This window comes from Natrix helvetica (genome assembly GCF_964273705.1).
Source record: "Natrix helvetica genome assembly, chromosome: 12".
Taxonomy (NCBI): Eukaryota; Metazoa; Chordata; class Lepidosauria; order Squamata; family Natricidae; genus Natrix; species Natrix helvetica.
In genome coordinates, this window is record NC_138556.1 from 12,584,265 (window position 1) to 12,602,184 (window position 17,920).

Here is a 17,920-nt window from a genome sequence, read left to right on the forward strand (position 1 = left end):
CATTTTGCTTTTAGACTGCACAAGTAGCGCAGGCCTCACATTAGGAGAGGCAGCTGAAAAGCGACTGTACAGATGGCGTTGACTAACCACTGCCCTAAAAAAAACACAAAGAAGCATAAAACCATTTTAGTTCCAATCGTATTTCTAAAACCCTACGGATGGATCAAGGGCACGTTTTCATCCATTACTGGTTTTGACCTGATTTAATCAGACAAAAGAGGGCAGACCTTCCACCCCAGGCTTATGTGGGGATTCTGTGGCAGATCGGCTGACATTCCTTGGCTGACTGAGTTGATGTGAAAAGTGTTTCCAGAAGGCAGAAAGTTTGAAAGTCCACCAGGAGGAAAATAGAAAGCTTCGGTTTATTCAAACTCGAGCCAGACAACCGAGGGGAAGGGAAGCCATGGAGCTCAGCACCTCCAAGGTGACTTTTCTGAATCTCTGGAACAGAAGATAAATCTGTTTTTAAGGGGAAAAAACCCCCCCGAAAGCTGGGGAAGTTATTTGTTTCTACTGAGAGTCCTCTGCTTCTCGGCGTGTTCCACAATTTTCTCATCTACGTACAATCCCTTCCGCTTCCTCACAGCGTTCATGTACTTGCGAGTCTGATTCTCGGAATCGGCTTTCTCCCCAAAGTGCAAATACTCCTCCTCGGTGGTGGGTACCCAAAACGGATCGTCTGAAATGACCTGGGAAATGAGGAAGAGGAGGAGGAAGAGCGGTTAAGAGGATGGTTGGCTTTCTTGACTGGAAGGTTGGCCATTCAACAACCAAGCACCGGGTGGCGGGGTGAGCTCCCGTTCCTTTGCTCCAGGCTCCTGCCACCCTAGCAATTCGAAAGCACGCAAATGCAAATAGATAAATAGGTACCACTTCGTTGGGAAGGTAACAGCATTCCATGCGCCTCAACGTATAATCATGCTGGCCACCTGACCCCAGAAATATCTTCAGACAACGCTGACTCTCTCGGCTAAGAAATGGAGATGAGCATCACCTTCCAGAGTTGGACACAACCAGATAGGGGAAACCTTTACCTTTGTTATGAAGAGCAGTTTAATCAACGGAAGGAAGCCATAGGATAAATAAAATCAAATGTTCTGAGGCTTCCCCAAAAAGCACAAAGCAGATTCCTTGTCCCGGCAAAACCCCTTTTATTGGACAAATGTGAATTACTCTCATTCACATTCAGCCAAGGCCTGGTAAACAGTCTTTCAAAGGAGTATTTATGACTACAGACCTTATCTATCTTGGAAGGCTGCCATGTAAATATTTCCCAAATCAGGTGTTGTGCAAGGAAAGACTTGGCACAGAGTCTCTGAGATTCACGGACAGATCTTCACACTCCTGAAACAAAGGAGCAAATGGTTTCCTGCAAAAGCCCCCTCCCCTTTCACTCCTCTTTTATGTCCTATTGGAGGGGCCATTCACCATCTACCTGTGGCTTTACTCCCAAATCGACCCTGATTTCTTACTTGTTCCTTTCTTCTGGCAGCTCTGCGCATGCGCACACTGGGAACAGGCTCCAGCAGTTCCTCTGCCTCACTGATGGCTGACTCTGAGGGCAGCTGATCACTGCCAGACGGCTTCAGCCCCCTCTCTGCCTCCGACACAGAGCCCTCATCAGAGCCTTCCCCAGACTCCCGGACTGGCCCATGTTCCTCCCCAACCTCCTCACTGTCCGACTCTGCTACCAGCTCTGCTGGCTGGCCACAACATCTAACGACTCCACTTGAAAGTAGAACTCCAAGGAGCTTCTCCTTGACCTATCAACCAGCTTCCCCACACCTGCCATTTTCTACAACGGCTGCCACTGCTTATTGTATTTCACTCCTTTTATCTCAATTTTCCTGCCCTCGAGTACTGCTTCACATCTTGTGCAACGCCAGGGCTTATTTGAAGTCTGGCTGTATAGGAACACAGTCCACTGAAGAGAGAGAGAGAGACAAAGAAAAGCCCCAGAATGTTCAGTGTGAAATTCAGGGAGTTTAGTCTGATCACATCTGGAGTGGAGGCCATCAGCGGGAGGGGGGGGAAGGGGGGGCTGTCCTTGGCTGTGTGGCTTGGAGAGAATACAGGAATCCCGAAGAAACACAGGCAGCCAGTGGTTTTTCTTCAGAAGGGTTTGCTGCGGTTTCTAAAGGACTTGAGTGTGGCGCGTGGGACAAGCCTACAAAATGAGGACCACTGCCTAGGACAGTGGTCGGCAAAGAAAAAGACAAGATACATTCGTCAAGAATCATAAGGTACAACCTTATGATTTGTATCTTAACCTCAAATTTGTATCTTAGCAAAAAGATTCTGTTCTCTTGTGCCTGATCAACAGTGCCATATCCTCCTAAATTTTCCTCCTCTTTTAATGACCCCATAATTCCTAGCGGGATGGAGTCTGGGCAACTGAATGGAGCTGGGTGATTACTGGCCGGATGCCCTTCCTGTCGCCAATGCAGAGTTATATTCAGCAGGTATATTCTCAGTGTGCCCAGAGAGAGAAATATCTGCCTCTACCTAGGATGGAACTCACAGCCTCTTGATTGTGAGGCGAGAGCTCCCCCTCTAAGCCACCGCACCACTTGCCATAACCTCCTAAATCAGGGGTGTCCAAACTTGGGAACTTTAAGACTTGTGGACTTCAACTCTCAGAATTCTGGGAGTTGAAGTCCACAAGTCTTAAAGTTCTCAAGTTTGGACACCCCTGTCCTAAATGCACAATGGCAACAAGGAAACATGTGTTTCATTGGATTGTTATTAAAAGAACCTTCACTGGTATTAGTCAAAGAACCACTTTCTACGATGGCTATTATAATGTAAAAGGCAAACGTTTCCTTGTCCAGTCGTGTCCGATTCTACAGGGAGGTGCTCATCTCTGTTTCTTAGTCGAGGGAGCCAGCGTTGTCCAAAGACGCTTCCGTGGCCATGGGGGCCAGCATGACTAAATGCTGAGATGCATGGAACACTGTTAATTTCCCACCAAAGTGGTACCTATTTATCTACTCGCATTTGAATGCTTTCAAACTGCCAGTTGGGAAGGAGCTGAAGCAAGGAACGGGAGCTCGCTCCGTTGCGTGGTGCTCGGATCTCGAACCGGGGCTGTCAGCTCTTTAGCTGAAAAACCCAGCGTCTTTAACCACTGAACCTGTCAACCCTGAAGCTGATCTGGCCGAAGCCATCTTGGAGCTTCAGTGCTGCCACACTGGAGCTGAGGAATAGGGAGGGGGGGGATTAGAGATAGCTGGAGTTGTGTAGCCAAAATAAAATACTTTCTCCTGGGAACCAAGGATGTTCTCACACCTGGTCGGAGGAAGGAGGAGTGATGTCACCAGACCAGCAGATGCTGCCTTGATTGGGCCATGTGACTGATTGTTTGGGGTTGAGACAAAAACTTTCACTTTTAATTAGGTGAAAACTGAGGGCTCCTTCAGAGTTGGTTTTTGCTAGATATGTGCCAATATGATATTTCCAATAAAGCTATTCTTTGAGGAATCTGCCTGCCTCCGAGTTTTTGCTTGCGATGGATCTATTACTTGGAGCCCTGACATTGCCACTGTGTCCTTATTGCAATTTATCTTCCCATAAAAATAATGCAAAGGCTATTGTTAATCTGTGAGCGAGTCTATATCAAGCCAGGTATATAAACAGCTCAGGAATTGATTTTTTTTTTAAAAAACCAGCTGTCTCCAGCAGAAAATCTCCCTACAAAACATGAGTTTATTAAAAGCAAGAATAAAAACAGGCTTATAATAAAATCTGATAGCTGGCAATATATTTAAACCAACCAAGCAGCTAAAGAAAGTAAATTTTCATGAAACAGGAAATAATAAATCATACAATGTCAAAATGGTATTAAATCACGGACCCAAATTAAATTCTGATATCGTACGACTAGTGGCCCAGCATGAATTATAAATATCAGGATTTTGCAATCAAGTAGATAACAGAGTGAATTTCAGGCACACATGATGCGCTTTTGACAGATATAGTTAAATTTTCTAAAATTAATAATAGTGTTATGGATTATTGATAATTTACAACATTACACAACTGCACTGCGGTAAGATATAATCTTTTCCCTGAATTACATCTATATCTAGCTTTGAATTCATTTGCTGTGATTGATTAAGAATAAAAAACTGGATTGATAAACCTCACTGCTAACAAAAGCTACGGAATTCTCCATGTCAGCTATCAGTCAGTTTTTATTTTATCAACTTTTAAACTTAGAAAGAGAACAGGTTGATTTCTACCGCGTTTCCCCGAAAATAAGACAGGGTCTTATTTTCTTTTGACCCCCCCCCCAAATAAGCACTTGGCCTTATTTTCAGGGAGGTCTTATTATTTTTGAGGTGCAGGAGGCCTCTTAACCTCGGCCCACGGATCAGTTGATTCAGAGGGGGCTGGAAGTTGGGTCTCTGTTTCCGGCACACTCTTGCCAGCCCTAGCGTCACTGGGCCTGCCGCTCTTTTTGAGGCCGCCACTAAGAGAAGGGATACGGTAGCTAAGGTTTGCAGGAGCAGCTTCCGCGAGGCCGTTCCCTGTGGATGGCAGGTGCATGGGGGACGCGTGGGGCATGTTCCCCCACCAGGAAATAACGAGGACCGGCTATGCATGTGTTGAAATATTTTCGGGGAGGGCTTACATATATATTTGTTTTGTCTAGTGGTTAAGGCACCAGGCTAGAAACCAGGAGATGGTGAGTTGTAGTCCTTCCTTAGGAATGGAAACCAGCTGAGTGACTCTGGGCCAATCACCAAGAGCTAGTGAGTTCTAGTCCAGCCTTAGGCATGAAAGCTAACCGGGTGACTTTGAGCCAGTCCCTCTGTTTCAGCCCAACTCACTGCACAGAGTGGTTACTAGGAGGAAACTAGGAGGAGGAAGGCGTATTTGGTCTGTTTACCGCCTTGAGTTATTAATTTAAAAAAAAACAAAAGCGAGAAATTAAATAACCAAACAAATAATAAATGTTTTGATTCTGGAAGGGGATTTATGTAGCAATGAAACATTTGACAAGAAAGGAGCAGGTAGACTGCCCGGTGTCATCTTTCAGGGGAGATGGGTGGCTTAAACATTTTAAAAATAAAATAAATAAAATAAAATGAATAGAATAGAATAGAAAAGAATAGAATAAACCTCGCTACATTATAATAAGAAGCTTCATGTGCCTCTATATTTGGATTTGCTATAATGCTGACCCTCCTCGTTAGGGGAAACCAGTGGCAGAGAAAACTCCCCAGAAATGAGGGGCTTTGCAGGTGTGGCCTTAACCTTGCCTAGATAAAGTCACTTGGTAGAGAGATGGCCAGCATACCGATGGATGGATGGATGGATGGATGGATGGATGGATGGATGGAAGGAAGGAAGGAAGGAAGGAAGGAAGGAAGGAAGGAAGGAAGGAAGGAAGGAAGGAAGGAGGATAGATAGATATAAAGACAGACAGACAGATGCTCAAGAAGCAGATCAGGGGGTGTATTCACATCCGTTGAGGATATGGCAAAAAACAGCAGTCCTGTTTTTAATAAAACCCTGCCTGGTATTGTTTTCCTTGGTGCCAGTCAAGCAAATAGAAATGGAAGTTGGGGGGGATGGGACAGAGAGATTTAAGTGAAGAGTGTCAATTCTAATGCCAGGGGAAGTATGTGTGACATATCCTGAATTTTAAAAGTATGCTCAGGGAAATAGAAGCACAACCTTTTACAAGGCACTTAGGAAGACATTCTTTGTTAATATAAGGTAGAAGCTACCTGAGAAGAATTATTTTGCACCTATGCCTGCATTTTCTTTTCATACAGGGCTCAAAAAGAAAGGGAGAGGGAGAGAGAGAAGAGGGAGAAAGGGAGGAAGAGGGGGAGTGAAGAGAGGGAGAGAAGAGAGGGGGAGGGAAAGAGGGCAGGAGAGGGAGAAAGAAGAGAGAGGGAGGGAGAGGCAGAGAGAGAAGAGAGAGGGGGGGGGGAGAGAGAAGAGAGGGGGGGATAGAAAGAGAATAGATTGTAAGTGAACTCCCATCGTAGAAAATGGGTGTCTTTCTATTCTTCTCTGTTCCTTAAAAGATTCTCCATTCTTGATTGTAAATTACATGGTTTGAGAAAAATACAGCTTAAGAATGATTGAGAGATAGAAAACTGGGGGAAATCGTGCGGGATCCATTTATTTTATTACTCTAATCATCCCACAAAGGAGCTTTAGAATTTACTGTTATCTATTTTGGCATTTAGAAATAGTCTAAATGTCAAAAAAATAATAATCCTTTTAAACAGGATAGCTTCGCAAAGCATTGCTTGGCGAGTTAATTTGTTGACTAACCCCAGCTAAGTTTAAGGAGCTCAGAGATCCGTCAATAAGGATCTTGATAAAAGTTCTGGGAAGTCCACTAAAAAGACAACCTCTGTTTAAACATCACAGAAGGTCTCATCAAACACAATCTGTTTTTAATCTCTTTACAGCTGTTGATTTGATACGGAATTTATAAGCTGTGCCACAGGTAACCTGCCTCTGCATAATCAACCTATTCCCCCCCTCCCTTCCTGCCTCATTCTAATTTAAATCCTACATCAGTTTAGCCATTCCAAGCATTTGATGAAGGAAGCTGTAATTCAGGACAGTTTATAGCTTTTAATAAAATGTGTTCCGTCGGAAAGGATGCTACCAGACTCCTGATTTTGGCTTAAACGCAGCTCTTTTTCATACGACGTCTTTAGCTATATCGCAATATCTTTGGTTACTGTTGTACAATTATCTTCTGAAATGGATCGAATCCAGGGGTCAGCAACCTTAAACACTCAAAGAGCCATTTGGACCCGTTGTCCACAGAAAAAAAAACACCGGGAGCCTCAAAACTCTTCCCATGCCTGACTTAACTTCCTGAGCGGCCACTAGTATATGTAGTTGAATTAAAAGTTCTGTTTCCTTCTGAAACATTTCTTTTCTTTGGTTTATTCATGGTTGGCCTACCGGGGGTCGAAAAGCTCAATAAATCGTGTGCCGGTGGGTATCACATATTGGCGGTTGTGACGGATATTTTGAGCGACAGGGAGCTGCAGCCGAGGGATGAAAGAGCCACATGCGGCTCCTGAGACGTAGGTTGCTGACCCCTGATCCAATCCATCCTCTGCACTCTCTGCAGCTGTGAGTTCCTCAAGCTAATTTTGATTGATGTAAAGGATTCCCTTTCTCTGTTGTACATCGATTATCGACAATCAGTTTCACCAAACAATTACGTTTTATTGAAAACAGAGAAGGAAGGGGGAAAAAATTCAATTCTACTTCCTTTTCATTTGGTCACTATACAAAGAAAGGAATGGATTTCTAGAGGAAAATGGAAACCAATCTTCCCCAAGGGAAGCCTGATTTCTATACTTGGTGGAAAGAAATAATCAGGAGAACTTGGCAATGTTTTCGCCTTATTGCTGGTCACGGCTGACAGCCTGATCCTTAATACAAGCTCACAACAGTCTCGTGATCTACACGGGGCAAATCTCACTGAAACAGGACAGATGTCAGCTCCCACCTTATGCTCGCGTGTGCTTCACTGCTATGTGGTGACATGAACTGTGTGGAGGGGAAACGAAGAGGGGGGGGGGAAATGCTCGGGGAAACCAAAGTAAATGCTGTATCTCCTCCAGACGCTACCTCAAGGTCACCCAGTTAGAGGAAGGAGGGAGCTGCATACCAAAGCATGCTTGGACGGGCTGATATAAAAACATCTTGCTTGAACCTAATTGGTTACACAAGGAGGGCGATGAGAGACAGTGAAGGGAGGGAAAAGTAGAATTTAGGAATTTGGGCACATGATTCTCAGTTCTGGCTTTGCATTACTTCAATACACTCTAATAAAGCTATACCTTTCTCAATCAAGGATCATTTCTACTTAGAGCAGTGGTTCTCAACCTGTGGGTCGGGACGCCTTTGGGGGTTGAACAACCCTTTCACAGGGGTTGCCTAAGACCACAGGGGTAGCCTAAGACCACCGGAAAACACATATTTTCGATGGTCTTAGTAACCGGTCTTAGTAACCGTGATACCAATTTGATGGTTGGGGGTCACCACAACTAGAGGAACTGTATGAAATTGGAAAGGTTGAGAACCACTGACTTAGAGGTTTAAGCTGTGGCAGATCTGACAACAAAATTCTATTAACATTGAATAGCAAATGTTTAAATCCTGGTCACCCTTCGCAGTCTTCCCCCTCCCCCCCATTATTATGCAACCTTAGGAAATCTTGCATCGATGGATAAAGAGGGTGAACAGAAATTTTACCTCCCAGTGGCTGAAGATCAACTGTGGACTGGCCAGGCCACTTGTTCTCTTCCTGATTTCATCAGCAAAACCAAAGCTCTCGGCTACTGGCAATAATGCCTTGATGATAAAGATGTCTGTCCCTTCCTTCATCTCCTCTTGCAATACTCGGCCGACTCGCTTGGACAGGACACCATAAACACGACCTGCCAACAACACATGGGTGTGACATTAGTTCACTGACCTTCCCACCAACTATTTGCCCATTCGGAGATATAGTTACAGACAAAGGCGAGTATTTTGTAACTCAAGGGTTGAAGTTTGGCAATGAAATGACTGCAAGAAAACAAGCAAGCTCAGAGAGCAGCACAGATATATATATAATGTTGTATTTGTACTGATAAATAAATAAAGGGAGACTAGTATAGATCTATTTCGAGCTAATTAGCTCTCATCACAAAGTTTCAAGAAATAGTATTCGTAGCAAGCTATCATCCGGAATATAGAAAAGATTTTGAAAAGTAGGAGGAGGGACGCTCAAGGTCGGAGCAAATGCTGTTCACAGGGCAATCTTAGCAATCCCACCAGGGACCAGGCATTTGGGAAATTAAACAAAAATAACTCACATATGAATCATCCTTCACCAATTGAATTTTTTGGAGTGGGCGGCCATACCAAATTGAATTCATTAAATCAGCTCGCCACCATCCAGATCTGCTCAACTGCTAATCAGTCAATTCCTGGGAATTCTAGGAACAATGGCCCCAAATACTTGGAAGGGAACTAAGTTGGGGAATGTTGATCCACGTGTTGCGACTTATTAAATTATTTTTTTCACTTCGAGTGCTTTAAATAGGTAGATAATCTGTTCAGGAAACGTTGGTTATTGCAAAATGAGAATGTTAGGAATTGAAGCCCACGCATCCTAAAGTTGCCACATTTCGAAAAACATTGTGCTAAACAAACGCCCTCTCTAACCACGCCCTCCTTCTACAGGTGTCATCCTTCAGGCAGGTAGTCCTTGGCTTACGACAGTTCATTTAGTGACCATTTGAAGCTGCAACAGCACTGAAAAAAGCAACTTATGACCATTCTTCACACTGTTGCAGCATCCCCATGGCCGCCCGATCAAAATTCAAGACCCTTGACAACTGACTCATATTTATGACCGTTGCGGTGTCCCAGGGTCATCTGACCCCCTTTGGCGACCTTCTTACAAGCACAGTCAACGGGGGAGCTGATTCACTTAACAACCATGTTACTAACTTAACAACTGCAGCGATTCACTTAATAACTGCAGCAAAAACGGTCGTAAAATGGGGGAAAGCTCACTTAAAAGTGCCTCACTTAGCAACAGACATTTTGGGCTCAAGTGGAGGACAACGTGTACTCTCTTTAAACCGGTCGCATTTTTGGTCTTTGTTACCTAGGACTTCCGCTGTTGCCATAATTTCACAGGTGTACATGGCAGCCATAAGCCTCTGGGGCTTGGCCTGCATGGCGTAGCGGCACGCTTCCTTCATGGTGGCAATCAGTTGGCCTGAGAAAGGGCCGTAACAGTCTGCGTTCGACACCTCCCCTTTGCGCTTGGTGAGCGATTTCAGGCTGCACCTCTCGTCCTCCTGGGGTTCGTTTTCAGAAACGGGTTGAGTCTCCGTCCTTGACGGAGAGGGAGGCTTCTCATTGCCTCTGTTCTCTCCCGTAGCCTTCCCCTCCTCTGAATCTTGCCTCTTGAGTGACATCTGCTCCGCAAACCTTCTCATGTCCCATTTCTCCACCGAAAAGCAGACGCCCATCAGTGGTTCTTCACACATCGGTCCAGAGAGCGTAGCCAGCTGAAACCCACTTACGATGCTGTTGTCAAAATCCCGATACAGACTGGCTTCTTTGGCCGGCTTGACGCCTTCGAGGCACTGCCAAACGGACCTCTTGTAGCCTTCGCACCTGTTCAATAAGAGGTTCGGTCCGCATTTTCGAGGGCCGAAGGACCAGATCCCATCCACAGCATTTCTCCATTTCCAGCCCTGCAGGTGTTGTTCTAGTTTCTGTTTGAATTCCTGTATCCGGCCGAGCGTCTTCTGGTTCATCTCTTCCGTTTTCTTGTCTTCGTTGAGGGAAGAGGTGACCCGCTCTATGGTTCGAATCAATTCGCTATTTTCCTCCAGCAGTTGGGTTACTTCCTCCGGCAACGGCGTCGCCCGTACGCTCAGGGTGGTGTATTTGTTTGGTGTGGATATTGTTATGAGTCCATCTGAATCTACCTGGACCCCTTCGGGGATTTTATTCTGCTCCTCTTTGCTCTGGTGGATGACGGCCACTTTCTGCTGCTTCCCGATTTCTTCGTTCACCATATCCAGTTTGGGGGGCCTTGTGATGGTTTCTCGGAAGGGGATGATGGGCTCTGAGACGCTGATTTCTATCCTGGCAAACCTATGAAAAAAAAAAAAAAAGCCGGTGTCAGGTCTGACAACAGTTTAAGTCCACTGGTAAGTTAACACTCATTATCACCTGATCCCAACATTGAGTTCCAAGGTGATCACATTAAAATATTTCTTTCCGTTAGAATATTCATGACTGGGAGAGACATGGTAACAAGGTCAGCCAGTGAATAGGCATGGCAACTAAGTCAGCCAATGGGAGCTTAAAACAGATCTGAGTCTGTGCTGAGAATTGAAACTGAAACAAGGCTGATCTCTGTCTGCTCTGAACTCTGCAATGAAACTTAACTGTTCTCTCCTGCTTGTGTTCTGCTTGTAACTTCTACCACATTGAAAGAATCTACTATTGGTATTGTACATTTATTCATCTGTTATTATGTATATAAAGAAGTTAATGAATCCAGCTGAATCGGTTATCTGCGTGTGCTTTCTGGATTTGATTTTTCTGCAACAAACTCTGACACTTCCCTACCTTCTTAGCAAAAGGCCCACTATGCTATCAAGAGAGCACTAGCCTCTAAGAAAATAGTTGATTTTGCAAAATTGAGCACAAAGAAAAGACATTTTATTGCTCATGAGGCTAGCAATTACCTCCAGCTTGGCTTTCTGGTCTCACAGGAAGGTTATTCTGAATTTTCAATATGCAGCATTCCTGATGCTGTTTATTGTCAGAAGGCAATCATCGGTCATCATCCCAACCATTACTAGTTAACTGCAGCAACAACTAGGCAAATGAATTGATGAGGACAGATTCTTTTCCAGTTTCTCCAACTAGACTCGCTCCTCACTTAGCGACCATGCTCCAATGATTAGCTTAAGTAAAATGGTCACTAAGTGAATGTGTGTGTGCGAGAGAGAGAGAGGGAGGGAGGGAAAGAGAGAGGGGAAGGAAGGGGGAGAGAGAGAAAGAAAGAGAGAGAGGAAGGCAGGGAGAGAGAGAGGGAGGGAGAGGGAAAGAGAGGGAGGGAAAGAGAGAAAGGAAGGAGGGAGAAAGATAGAGGGAGAGAGGGAGGGAAAGAGAGAGGGAGAGAGAGACAGACAGACAGAGAGAGTGGGAGAAAGAGCCATCTCATTCAGACAAAATTCTCTTGTACCGCTAAACCTATGTTACTCTCACTCTAATGAATATTATCAGACGCACAAAATTTGATTGTAAATCTGTGGTCAGAAAATGATTCTTTAAAAAAACTGCAGTTGCATTTGTGAATGGTTGCTAACTGAGGTGGTCGGCTCAACGAAAACTGAGTATATCTCACCGCGGCACTTGTCTCTGATTCGATGATGACGCTGAATAAACGAGGTTTCTGTTTTTTACCCTGGCGTAAAGTTATCCCTATGAGTCTAACTTCCTCAATCGTGCCGCATCAAAGCCATTTCCATAAGAGAGGGTCCTTTCATGTTGTCGTTTCCCCCCCCCCTCTTCCCAGGTAACCCACCTTTCTTTCAAGTCATCCAAACACCGCTGAAGATGGACTTCCCCTGCGGTAATTAAGACATGCTCTCCCGTCTCTTGGATCAAAACCTGCACACAGGGATCAGCCTGGTTGAGGAGCTTCATTCCTTTCACCAATTGAGGCATCTCGCCTGGAAAGTCAAACGCACGTTCAAACACTATGCCGCGAGAAACCTTTCGCTTCAAAGAATTGTGCAATGTAACAAGAGAGCTGCAGAGCAAGAGAGTGAAATCTTTCGTTCTAAGCTCAGAGTCACATCCAATCCATGACCGTCCTTTAGAATGGAGTGCTCTCGATCTCAAGGGGATCCTTCTGCCTTCTTACCCCAGTATTATTGCTGAAGCAAATAATACTTTCCACCCTTCTGGCTTTTTTTTTAGAGGTGTGCTAGCTTCCAATCAGGGTGGATACATATTTTATTTATTTATTTATTTATTTTATTTTATTCGTCAAGCATGTATAAGACAACAGATATAAGTATAAACATGATTATGAATGCATAAAATGGATATGAATAAATGGGTTTGTAGGACGGGGATGGTATGCTTATGCACGCCCCCTTACAGACCTCTTAGGAATGGGGTGAGGTCGACAGTAGACCGTCTTAAGGTTAAAGTTGTGGGGGTTTGGGGAAGAAACCACAGAGTCAGGTAGCACATTCCAGGCGTGGACCATTCTGTTAGTGAAGTCGTATTTTCCGCAATCGAGTTTGGAGCCGTTTACCTTAAGTTTGTATCTATTGTGTGCTGATGTATTGTTGTGGTTGAAGCTAAAGTAGTCATTGACAGGTAGGACGTAGTCATTGACAGGTTGATATGTCAAAATCATTGACATATCCATGGTTTTTTTAAAATAAAAAATAATGGATTTTTTTTTATTTTTATCAAATTTATTGCAGAAGAGGGAGTCAAACTATTCTCCAAGGCACCTGAGGGTAGAACAAGAAGCAATGGGTGGAAACTAATCAAGAAGAGGAGCAACTTAGAACTAAGGAGAAACTTCCTGACAGTTAGAACAATTAATCAGTGGAACAGCTTGCCTCCAGGAGTTGTGAATGCCCCAACACTGGAAGTCTTTAAGAAGATGTTGGATAGCTATTTGTCTGAAACAGTATAGGGTTTCCTGCCTTGGCAGGAGGTTGGACTAGAAGACCTCCAAGGTCCCTTCCAACTCTACTATTGTATTATCTTGTATTAAAATGCTTTGCTATTTTATTAAAATAAACTATATCTAAATATAGTTTTCTATTTAAGCTACATTAATAATCTAGTTCATTCGTCATGAAATGGAGTTTAGTTATGTAGCACGAGGCTGCATATTCTGCAATATTGACATTTTTGGTAAACTCATTCAACGAATCCAAGGTCTGCAAGCTGAGATCACATCCATTGCATTGATGCATTCACACAATGTCCCAGCAGAGATGACAGTTGCTCTTCAAACTTATGATTTAAATTGGGTTGATTAAATCAAGCCTTTTTACGTGATTTAAATCGACCTGATTTGAATCAAGTCCACCCTGCTTTCAACAGAAACACAGGTAGCCTTCCACTTACAACAGTTCAAGTTACAACGGCACAGAAAATGGTGACGTAGGACCGTGCTTCACACTTACGACCATTGCAGCGTCCCTGTGATCACGTGATCAAAATTTGGATGCCGGGCAACTGGTTCCTATTTATGACCGTCGCAGTGCCCCTGGGTAAGGTGAGGCCTTCCGACAAGCCAAGTCAATGAGGAAGCCAGATCCACTTAACAACCGTGTTACGGACCTAACAAATGCAATGATTCACTTAGCCACTGTGATGAGGAAGGCCGTAAAATGGGACAAAGCTCACTTCATAAATATTTTCAATTAGCAACATAAATTTTGAGCTCAGCCGTGGTCGTAACTCGAGGACTACCCGTACAGTCTTTCATCAAACAGAGAACATTCTTACTTGGGTGCTTCGGCTCCACGGCCACTCGTACGATCGGCGTTGCTTCGAAGTTGAGTGGATTAAATGGTGGACAAGCCGGAGAGGAAGATAAAGTTGCCGATTTCAAAATGAACTCTTGCAAGCCACCTATTCCTGAAAGGCATCGAAATGGGAATACAAAACACGCATTGCATCAACAGGAGTTCTCTCACTAAAGACGATGGAAAAACATTAAACAAAACAAGACAAGGCACATTTGAACTTGAAAAAACATTGAAATTGTTGGGAGGAAGAGGCTGGCTCTGTAAACCGCTGAGAGAGGGCTGTAAAGCACCGTGAAGCGGTGTATAAGTCTAAGTGCGATTGCTATCACTATTACAAAAAGAAGACGATTGATCTCTCTTGAGCTGATGCTACTGGGACTTATTTACGTATCTCTAACGATAAAGGGTGGCTCAGTGGCTAAGAAGCTGAGCTGATCGATCAGAAGGTTGGCAATTCATTGGTTCGAATACCTAGCGACGCATAACAGAGTGAGCTGCCGTTACTTGTCCCAGCTTCCGCCAACCCAGCAGTTCGAAAGCACGTAAAAAGTGCAAGTAGAAAAATAGGGACCACCTGTGATGTGGAGGTAACAGCGTTCGGTGCGCCTTTGGCATTTAGTCATGCCGGCCACATGACCCAGGAGACGTCTTCGGGCAGCGCTGGCTCTTCGGCTTAGAAATGGAGATGACCATTGCCCCCTAGATTTGAGAACGACTAGCACATATGTACGAGGGGAACCTTTACCTAACGATAGACACTGCTCCATATGGCTATCATTCAACCCAATGGGGAAAGTCATGCTGAGAAAAATCGAGGCACTGTGATGAATTTAAGGGCGTTTATTTTTGCAATTGCGAGAGTTCACTTTTTAGCATTTGTCTGTCCCTCATCATCTGGACTGACTTTCTGACGGTAGAAAGACATATATTCAAGAGCCTTAGACCGAAGATGCAAATACGACGGCTTCGGTTTTCACTACTGTAGCCACATCCTTCATATTTGAGATGTACTGAAAATATTTGCTCTCCAGGCAGTTTATAATGAAATGGAACAAGCCGTAGAAACATTACATGTTAGGATAATGCCAAGTGAGAACGCAATGGCTGAATTTTTCAGCTATCCTTATACTTTTACTTGCAAAACAAGCAGTCAGATAATTAAAGTTGAATTTCCTAAGACCTGAACATATTATTCTCAAAGCCTAGGGCTCCCTTTTGTAAACAGTGTCCTGGCGTGTACATTTTTTTTCTTTCGAATGAGTTTATAACAGTGATTATCCTGCACTGACACCGAAGTATCAAGTCTGAAATACCAGTAATAATTGGATGGTACCCAGCACCTCCTACAAGAATGGCATTTTAAGTTTAATAAAGCTATTTAAAATGCTGTAAAAATTAACCGGAGTGGAAATTAGAAAAGAGCTCGTACTTCAAGGCCACCAGCAACAGCGTGAAGAGCCAGTAAATTACCTTTTTTTTTTTTCTTTTCAATTTTCAGATTAAAAAGCCTTCACTACTGTGGGTGTAAGAACAGATGGCATGAAAGAGAACAATGGGAACAGCTCAAACATGCTTGTCATTACGGGATGTTATTAATAAGACTTGTGTGTCATGCTGTCTAATTATAATGGCCAGGGCTCCAAACCAAAGTTTATTGACATGAGTCTTTTGCAACAAAAACAATTTTGGTTGTCTTATTCTGGCTACATCAGGAGCCTTTTAAAAAATAATAATAATAATAATTGCACTAATCGTCAAACGGAAGAGAGTTAGATGAATATGTTTAATTTTTAACCCGTTTCTCATTTTACTTAGGTTTATTTCATGTGTTTGCTTTATATGGAGAATTGGTTTTTAAAAACAATTTACTGTGCATTTTTGTGTGCACTATTTTAAAAAATAATATAGGTAAAGGTTCCCTTCACACATATGTGCTAGTCGTTCCTGACTCTAGGAGGCGGTGCTCATCTCCGTTTCAAAGCCAGCGCTGTCCGAAGGGGTCTCCGTGGTCATGTGGCTGGTATGACTCAATACCAAAGGCGCACGGAATGCTGTTACCTTCCCAACAAAGGTGGTTCCTATTTTTCTACTTCCATTTTTACATGCTTTTGAACTGCTAGGTTGGCAGAAGCTGGGACAAGTCACGGGAGCTCACTCCGTTACACGGTGCTAGGGATTTGAACCGCCGAACTGCTGACCTTTCTGATCGACAAGCTCAGCATCTTAGCCACTGAGCCACTGCGTCCCTTCAGTAACAGTATACTTTTGGATAAAATTCTGACATGATGTGTATTTTCTCAAATAAATAATGCAGGTATTCCACTAAACACACACACTTTTTACACATCCTAGTATTTGTATTTTTTCCTATGTATTTCAAACCTTGTCGCATAATCCCGGGAAATGCAAGATCAAAACGGAACTGCATTCCACTTTGCATAATGGATTGGAAACGTTAATTACATTAAAATGCAAACCAAATCCTTTGTGGTCAGACAAGGAATGCCTGCGCTTACCTTCACAAGTCCCCTACACGGGATAATTATAAAGACAGTGTGGTCCAGAGAAATATATTTATTGATTTGTTAATAAATACAGAAACCCCTTCATATATCTTCAATTCAATTTTAAGCATCAAGTGAATGAATTCGTTTGAGTCCTAAAAAAGGAGAGGCCCACAACATGTCTCATAAATTTACTGATATTCCTAAAAGGTCCTGTCTGTAACATTCCCTCGGAAGGAACAGGGAAACGGAAACTAATCCTGATATTACCAAATTCTGTGACAGGGAGCCTCCTTAAAGGGGGAGTCTGTGTGAGCTTTCAAACAGATAACTAAGGTCTTCTGCAGGCTGGCAAGGGAAGTCCTTAGGAATGCAAAAAGGAAGAAAAAGGAAGAAAAAGAACCAGAATTCATTTCGTGAAACTGCAACATGGAAAACATGTCCTCTCATAGCAAAGAAAGGAGAGGTGGGGGAGGAGGAAGTGTTAATTTGATATGTCTTAGGAACACTTTGAGAAAAGTTGTAAAATACTTAGGGGATGGGGGTGTGGAATCACAGTCTGCAACTATCCAGGCTGGGTCTCAAGACCTAGTAAAATAGGAATTTTGACTCCGGGGCTCCCACTATTATATAGTAAGACGTCTATGAGTAGAGGCTCTAGTAAAGTTTCACAGGAGTGCTCAAAATCCACTGTAGTCTCAGTCGTTGAGTAACATTGGGATTCCTTGTATGCCTATTAAGTATTTCCCGATCTGGAGATGAGAACATGCCAGTGTTTGGTATTATATTCACAGCCTGAGAATAACAAAGTACATCGGTACCTTGTACAAGGTACAAGATGTTGGATAACACTTTGTCTGAAGTGGTGCAAGGTTTGCTGCCTAAGCAGGGGGTTGAACTAGATGACCTCCAAGGTCCCTTCCAACTCTATTATTCTATTCTATTCTGGTGTACTTAACGCCACTCAAAAGATGGCGTAAAATTAAATATATACACAACTCAAGAGTTCAGTATAAAATGTGGATGCAATTGCCAAAAAGCAGTGTATTTTAAGAGCATTCTTGGTGTTATGCCTTGGCTTGTTTATTTCCCATTATAGCTAAAACAAATTTATCACACATATCTGAAGCTTCTAATTACTATTTATAAAACACAGGAAACCAGCAAGTGCCTCACTTAAATTTAAAAAACAGAGACCGAGACTTAAAGTTTAGATACAAGGCAAAACATATATCAAAGAATGAAAGGTTTGTTGTTATTAGTTGTGAAGTTGTGTCCAACCCATCGCGACCCCATGGACAACATTCCTCCAGGCCTTCCTGTCCTCTACCATCC

At 43.4% G+C, this 17,920-nt stretch overlaps 1 protein-coding gene across 1 annotated transcript in view; it reads right to left on the minus strand.

Moving 5' to 3' along the window:
- Nucleotides 1-343: 343 nt before the first annotated feature.
- EFL1 (elongation factor like GTPase 1) overlaps nucleotides 344-17,920 on the minus strand; it is a 55,780-nt gene continuing 38,203 nt past the window's right edge. Inside the window, exons 16-20 of the mRNA XM_081965237.1 lie at nucleotides 14,059-14,190; nucleotides 12,101-12,248; nucleotides 9,653-10,656; nucleotides 8,248-8,432; nucleotides 344-689 (exon numbers count right to left, since the gene is read on the minus strand). Of these exons, the coding sequence (XP_081821363.1) occupies nucleotides 501-689; nucleotides 8,248-8,432; nucleotides 9,653-10,656; nucleotides 12,101-12,248; nucleotides 14,059-14,190 (1,658 nt within the window). The 3' untranslated portion in view covers nucleotides 344-500. The remainder of the gene's footprint in view (nucleotides 690-8,247; nucleotides 8,433-9,652; nucleotides 10,657-12,100; nucleotides 12,249-14,058; nucleotides 14,191-17,920) is intronic.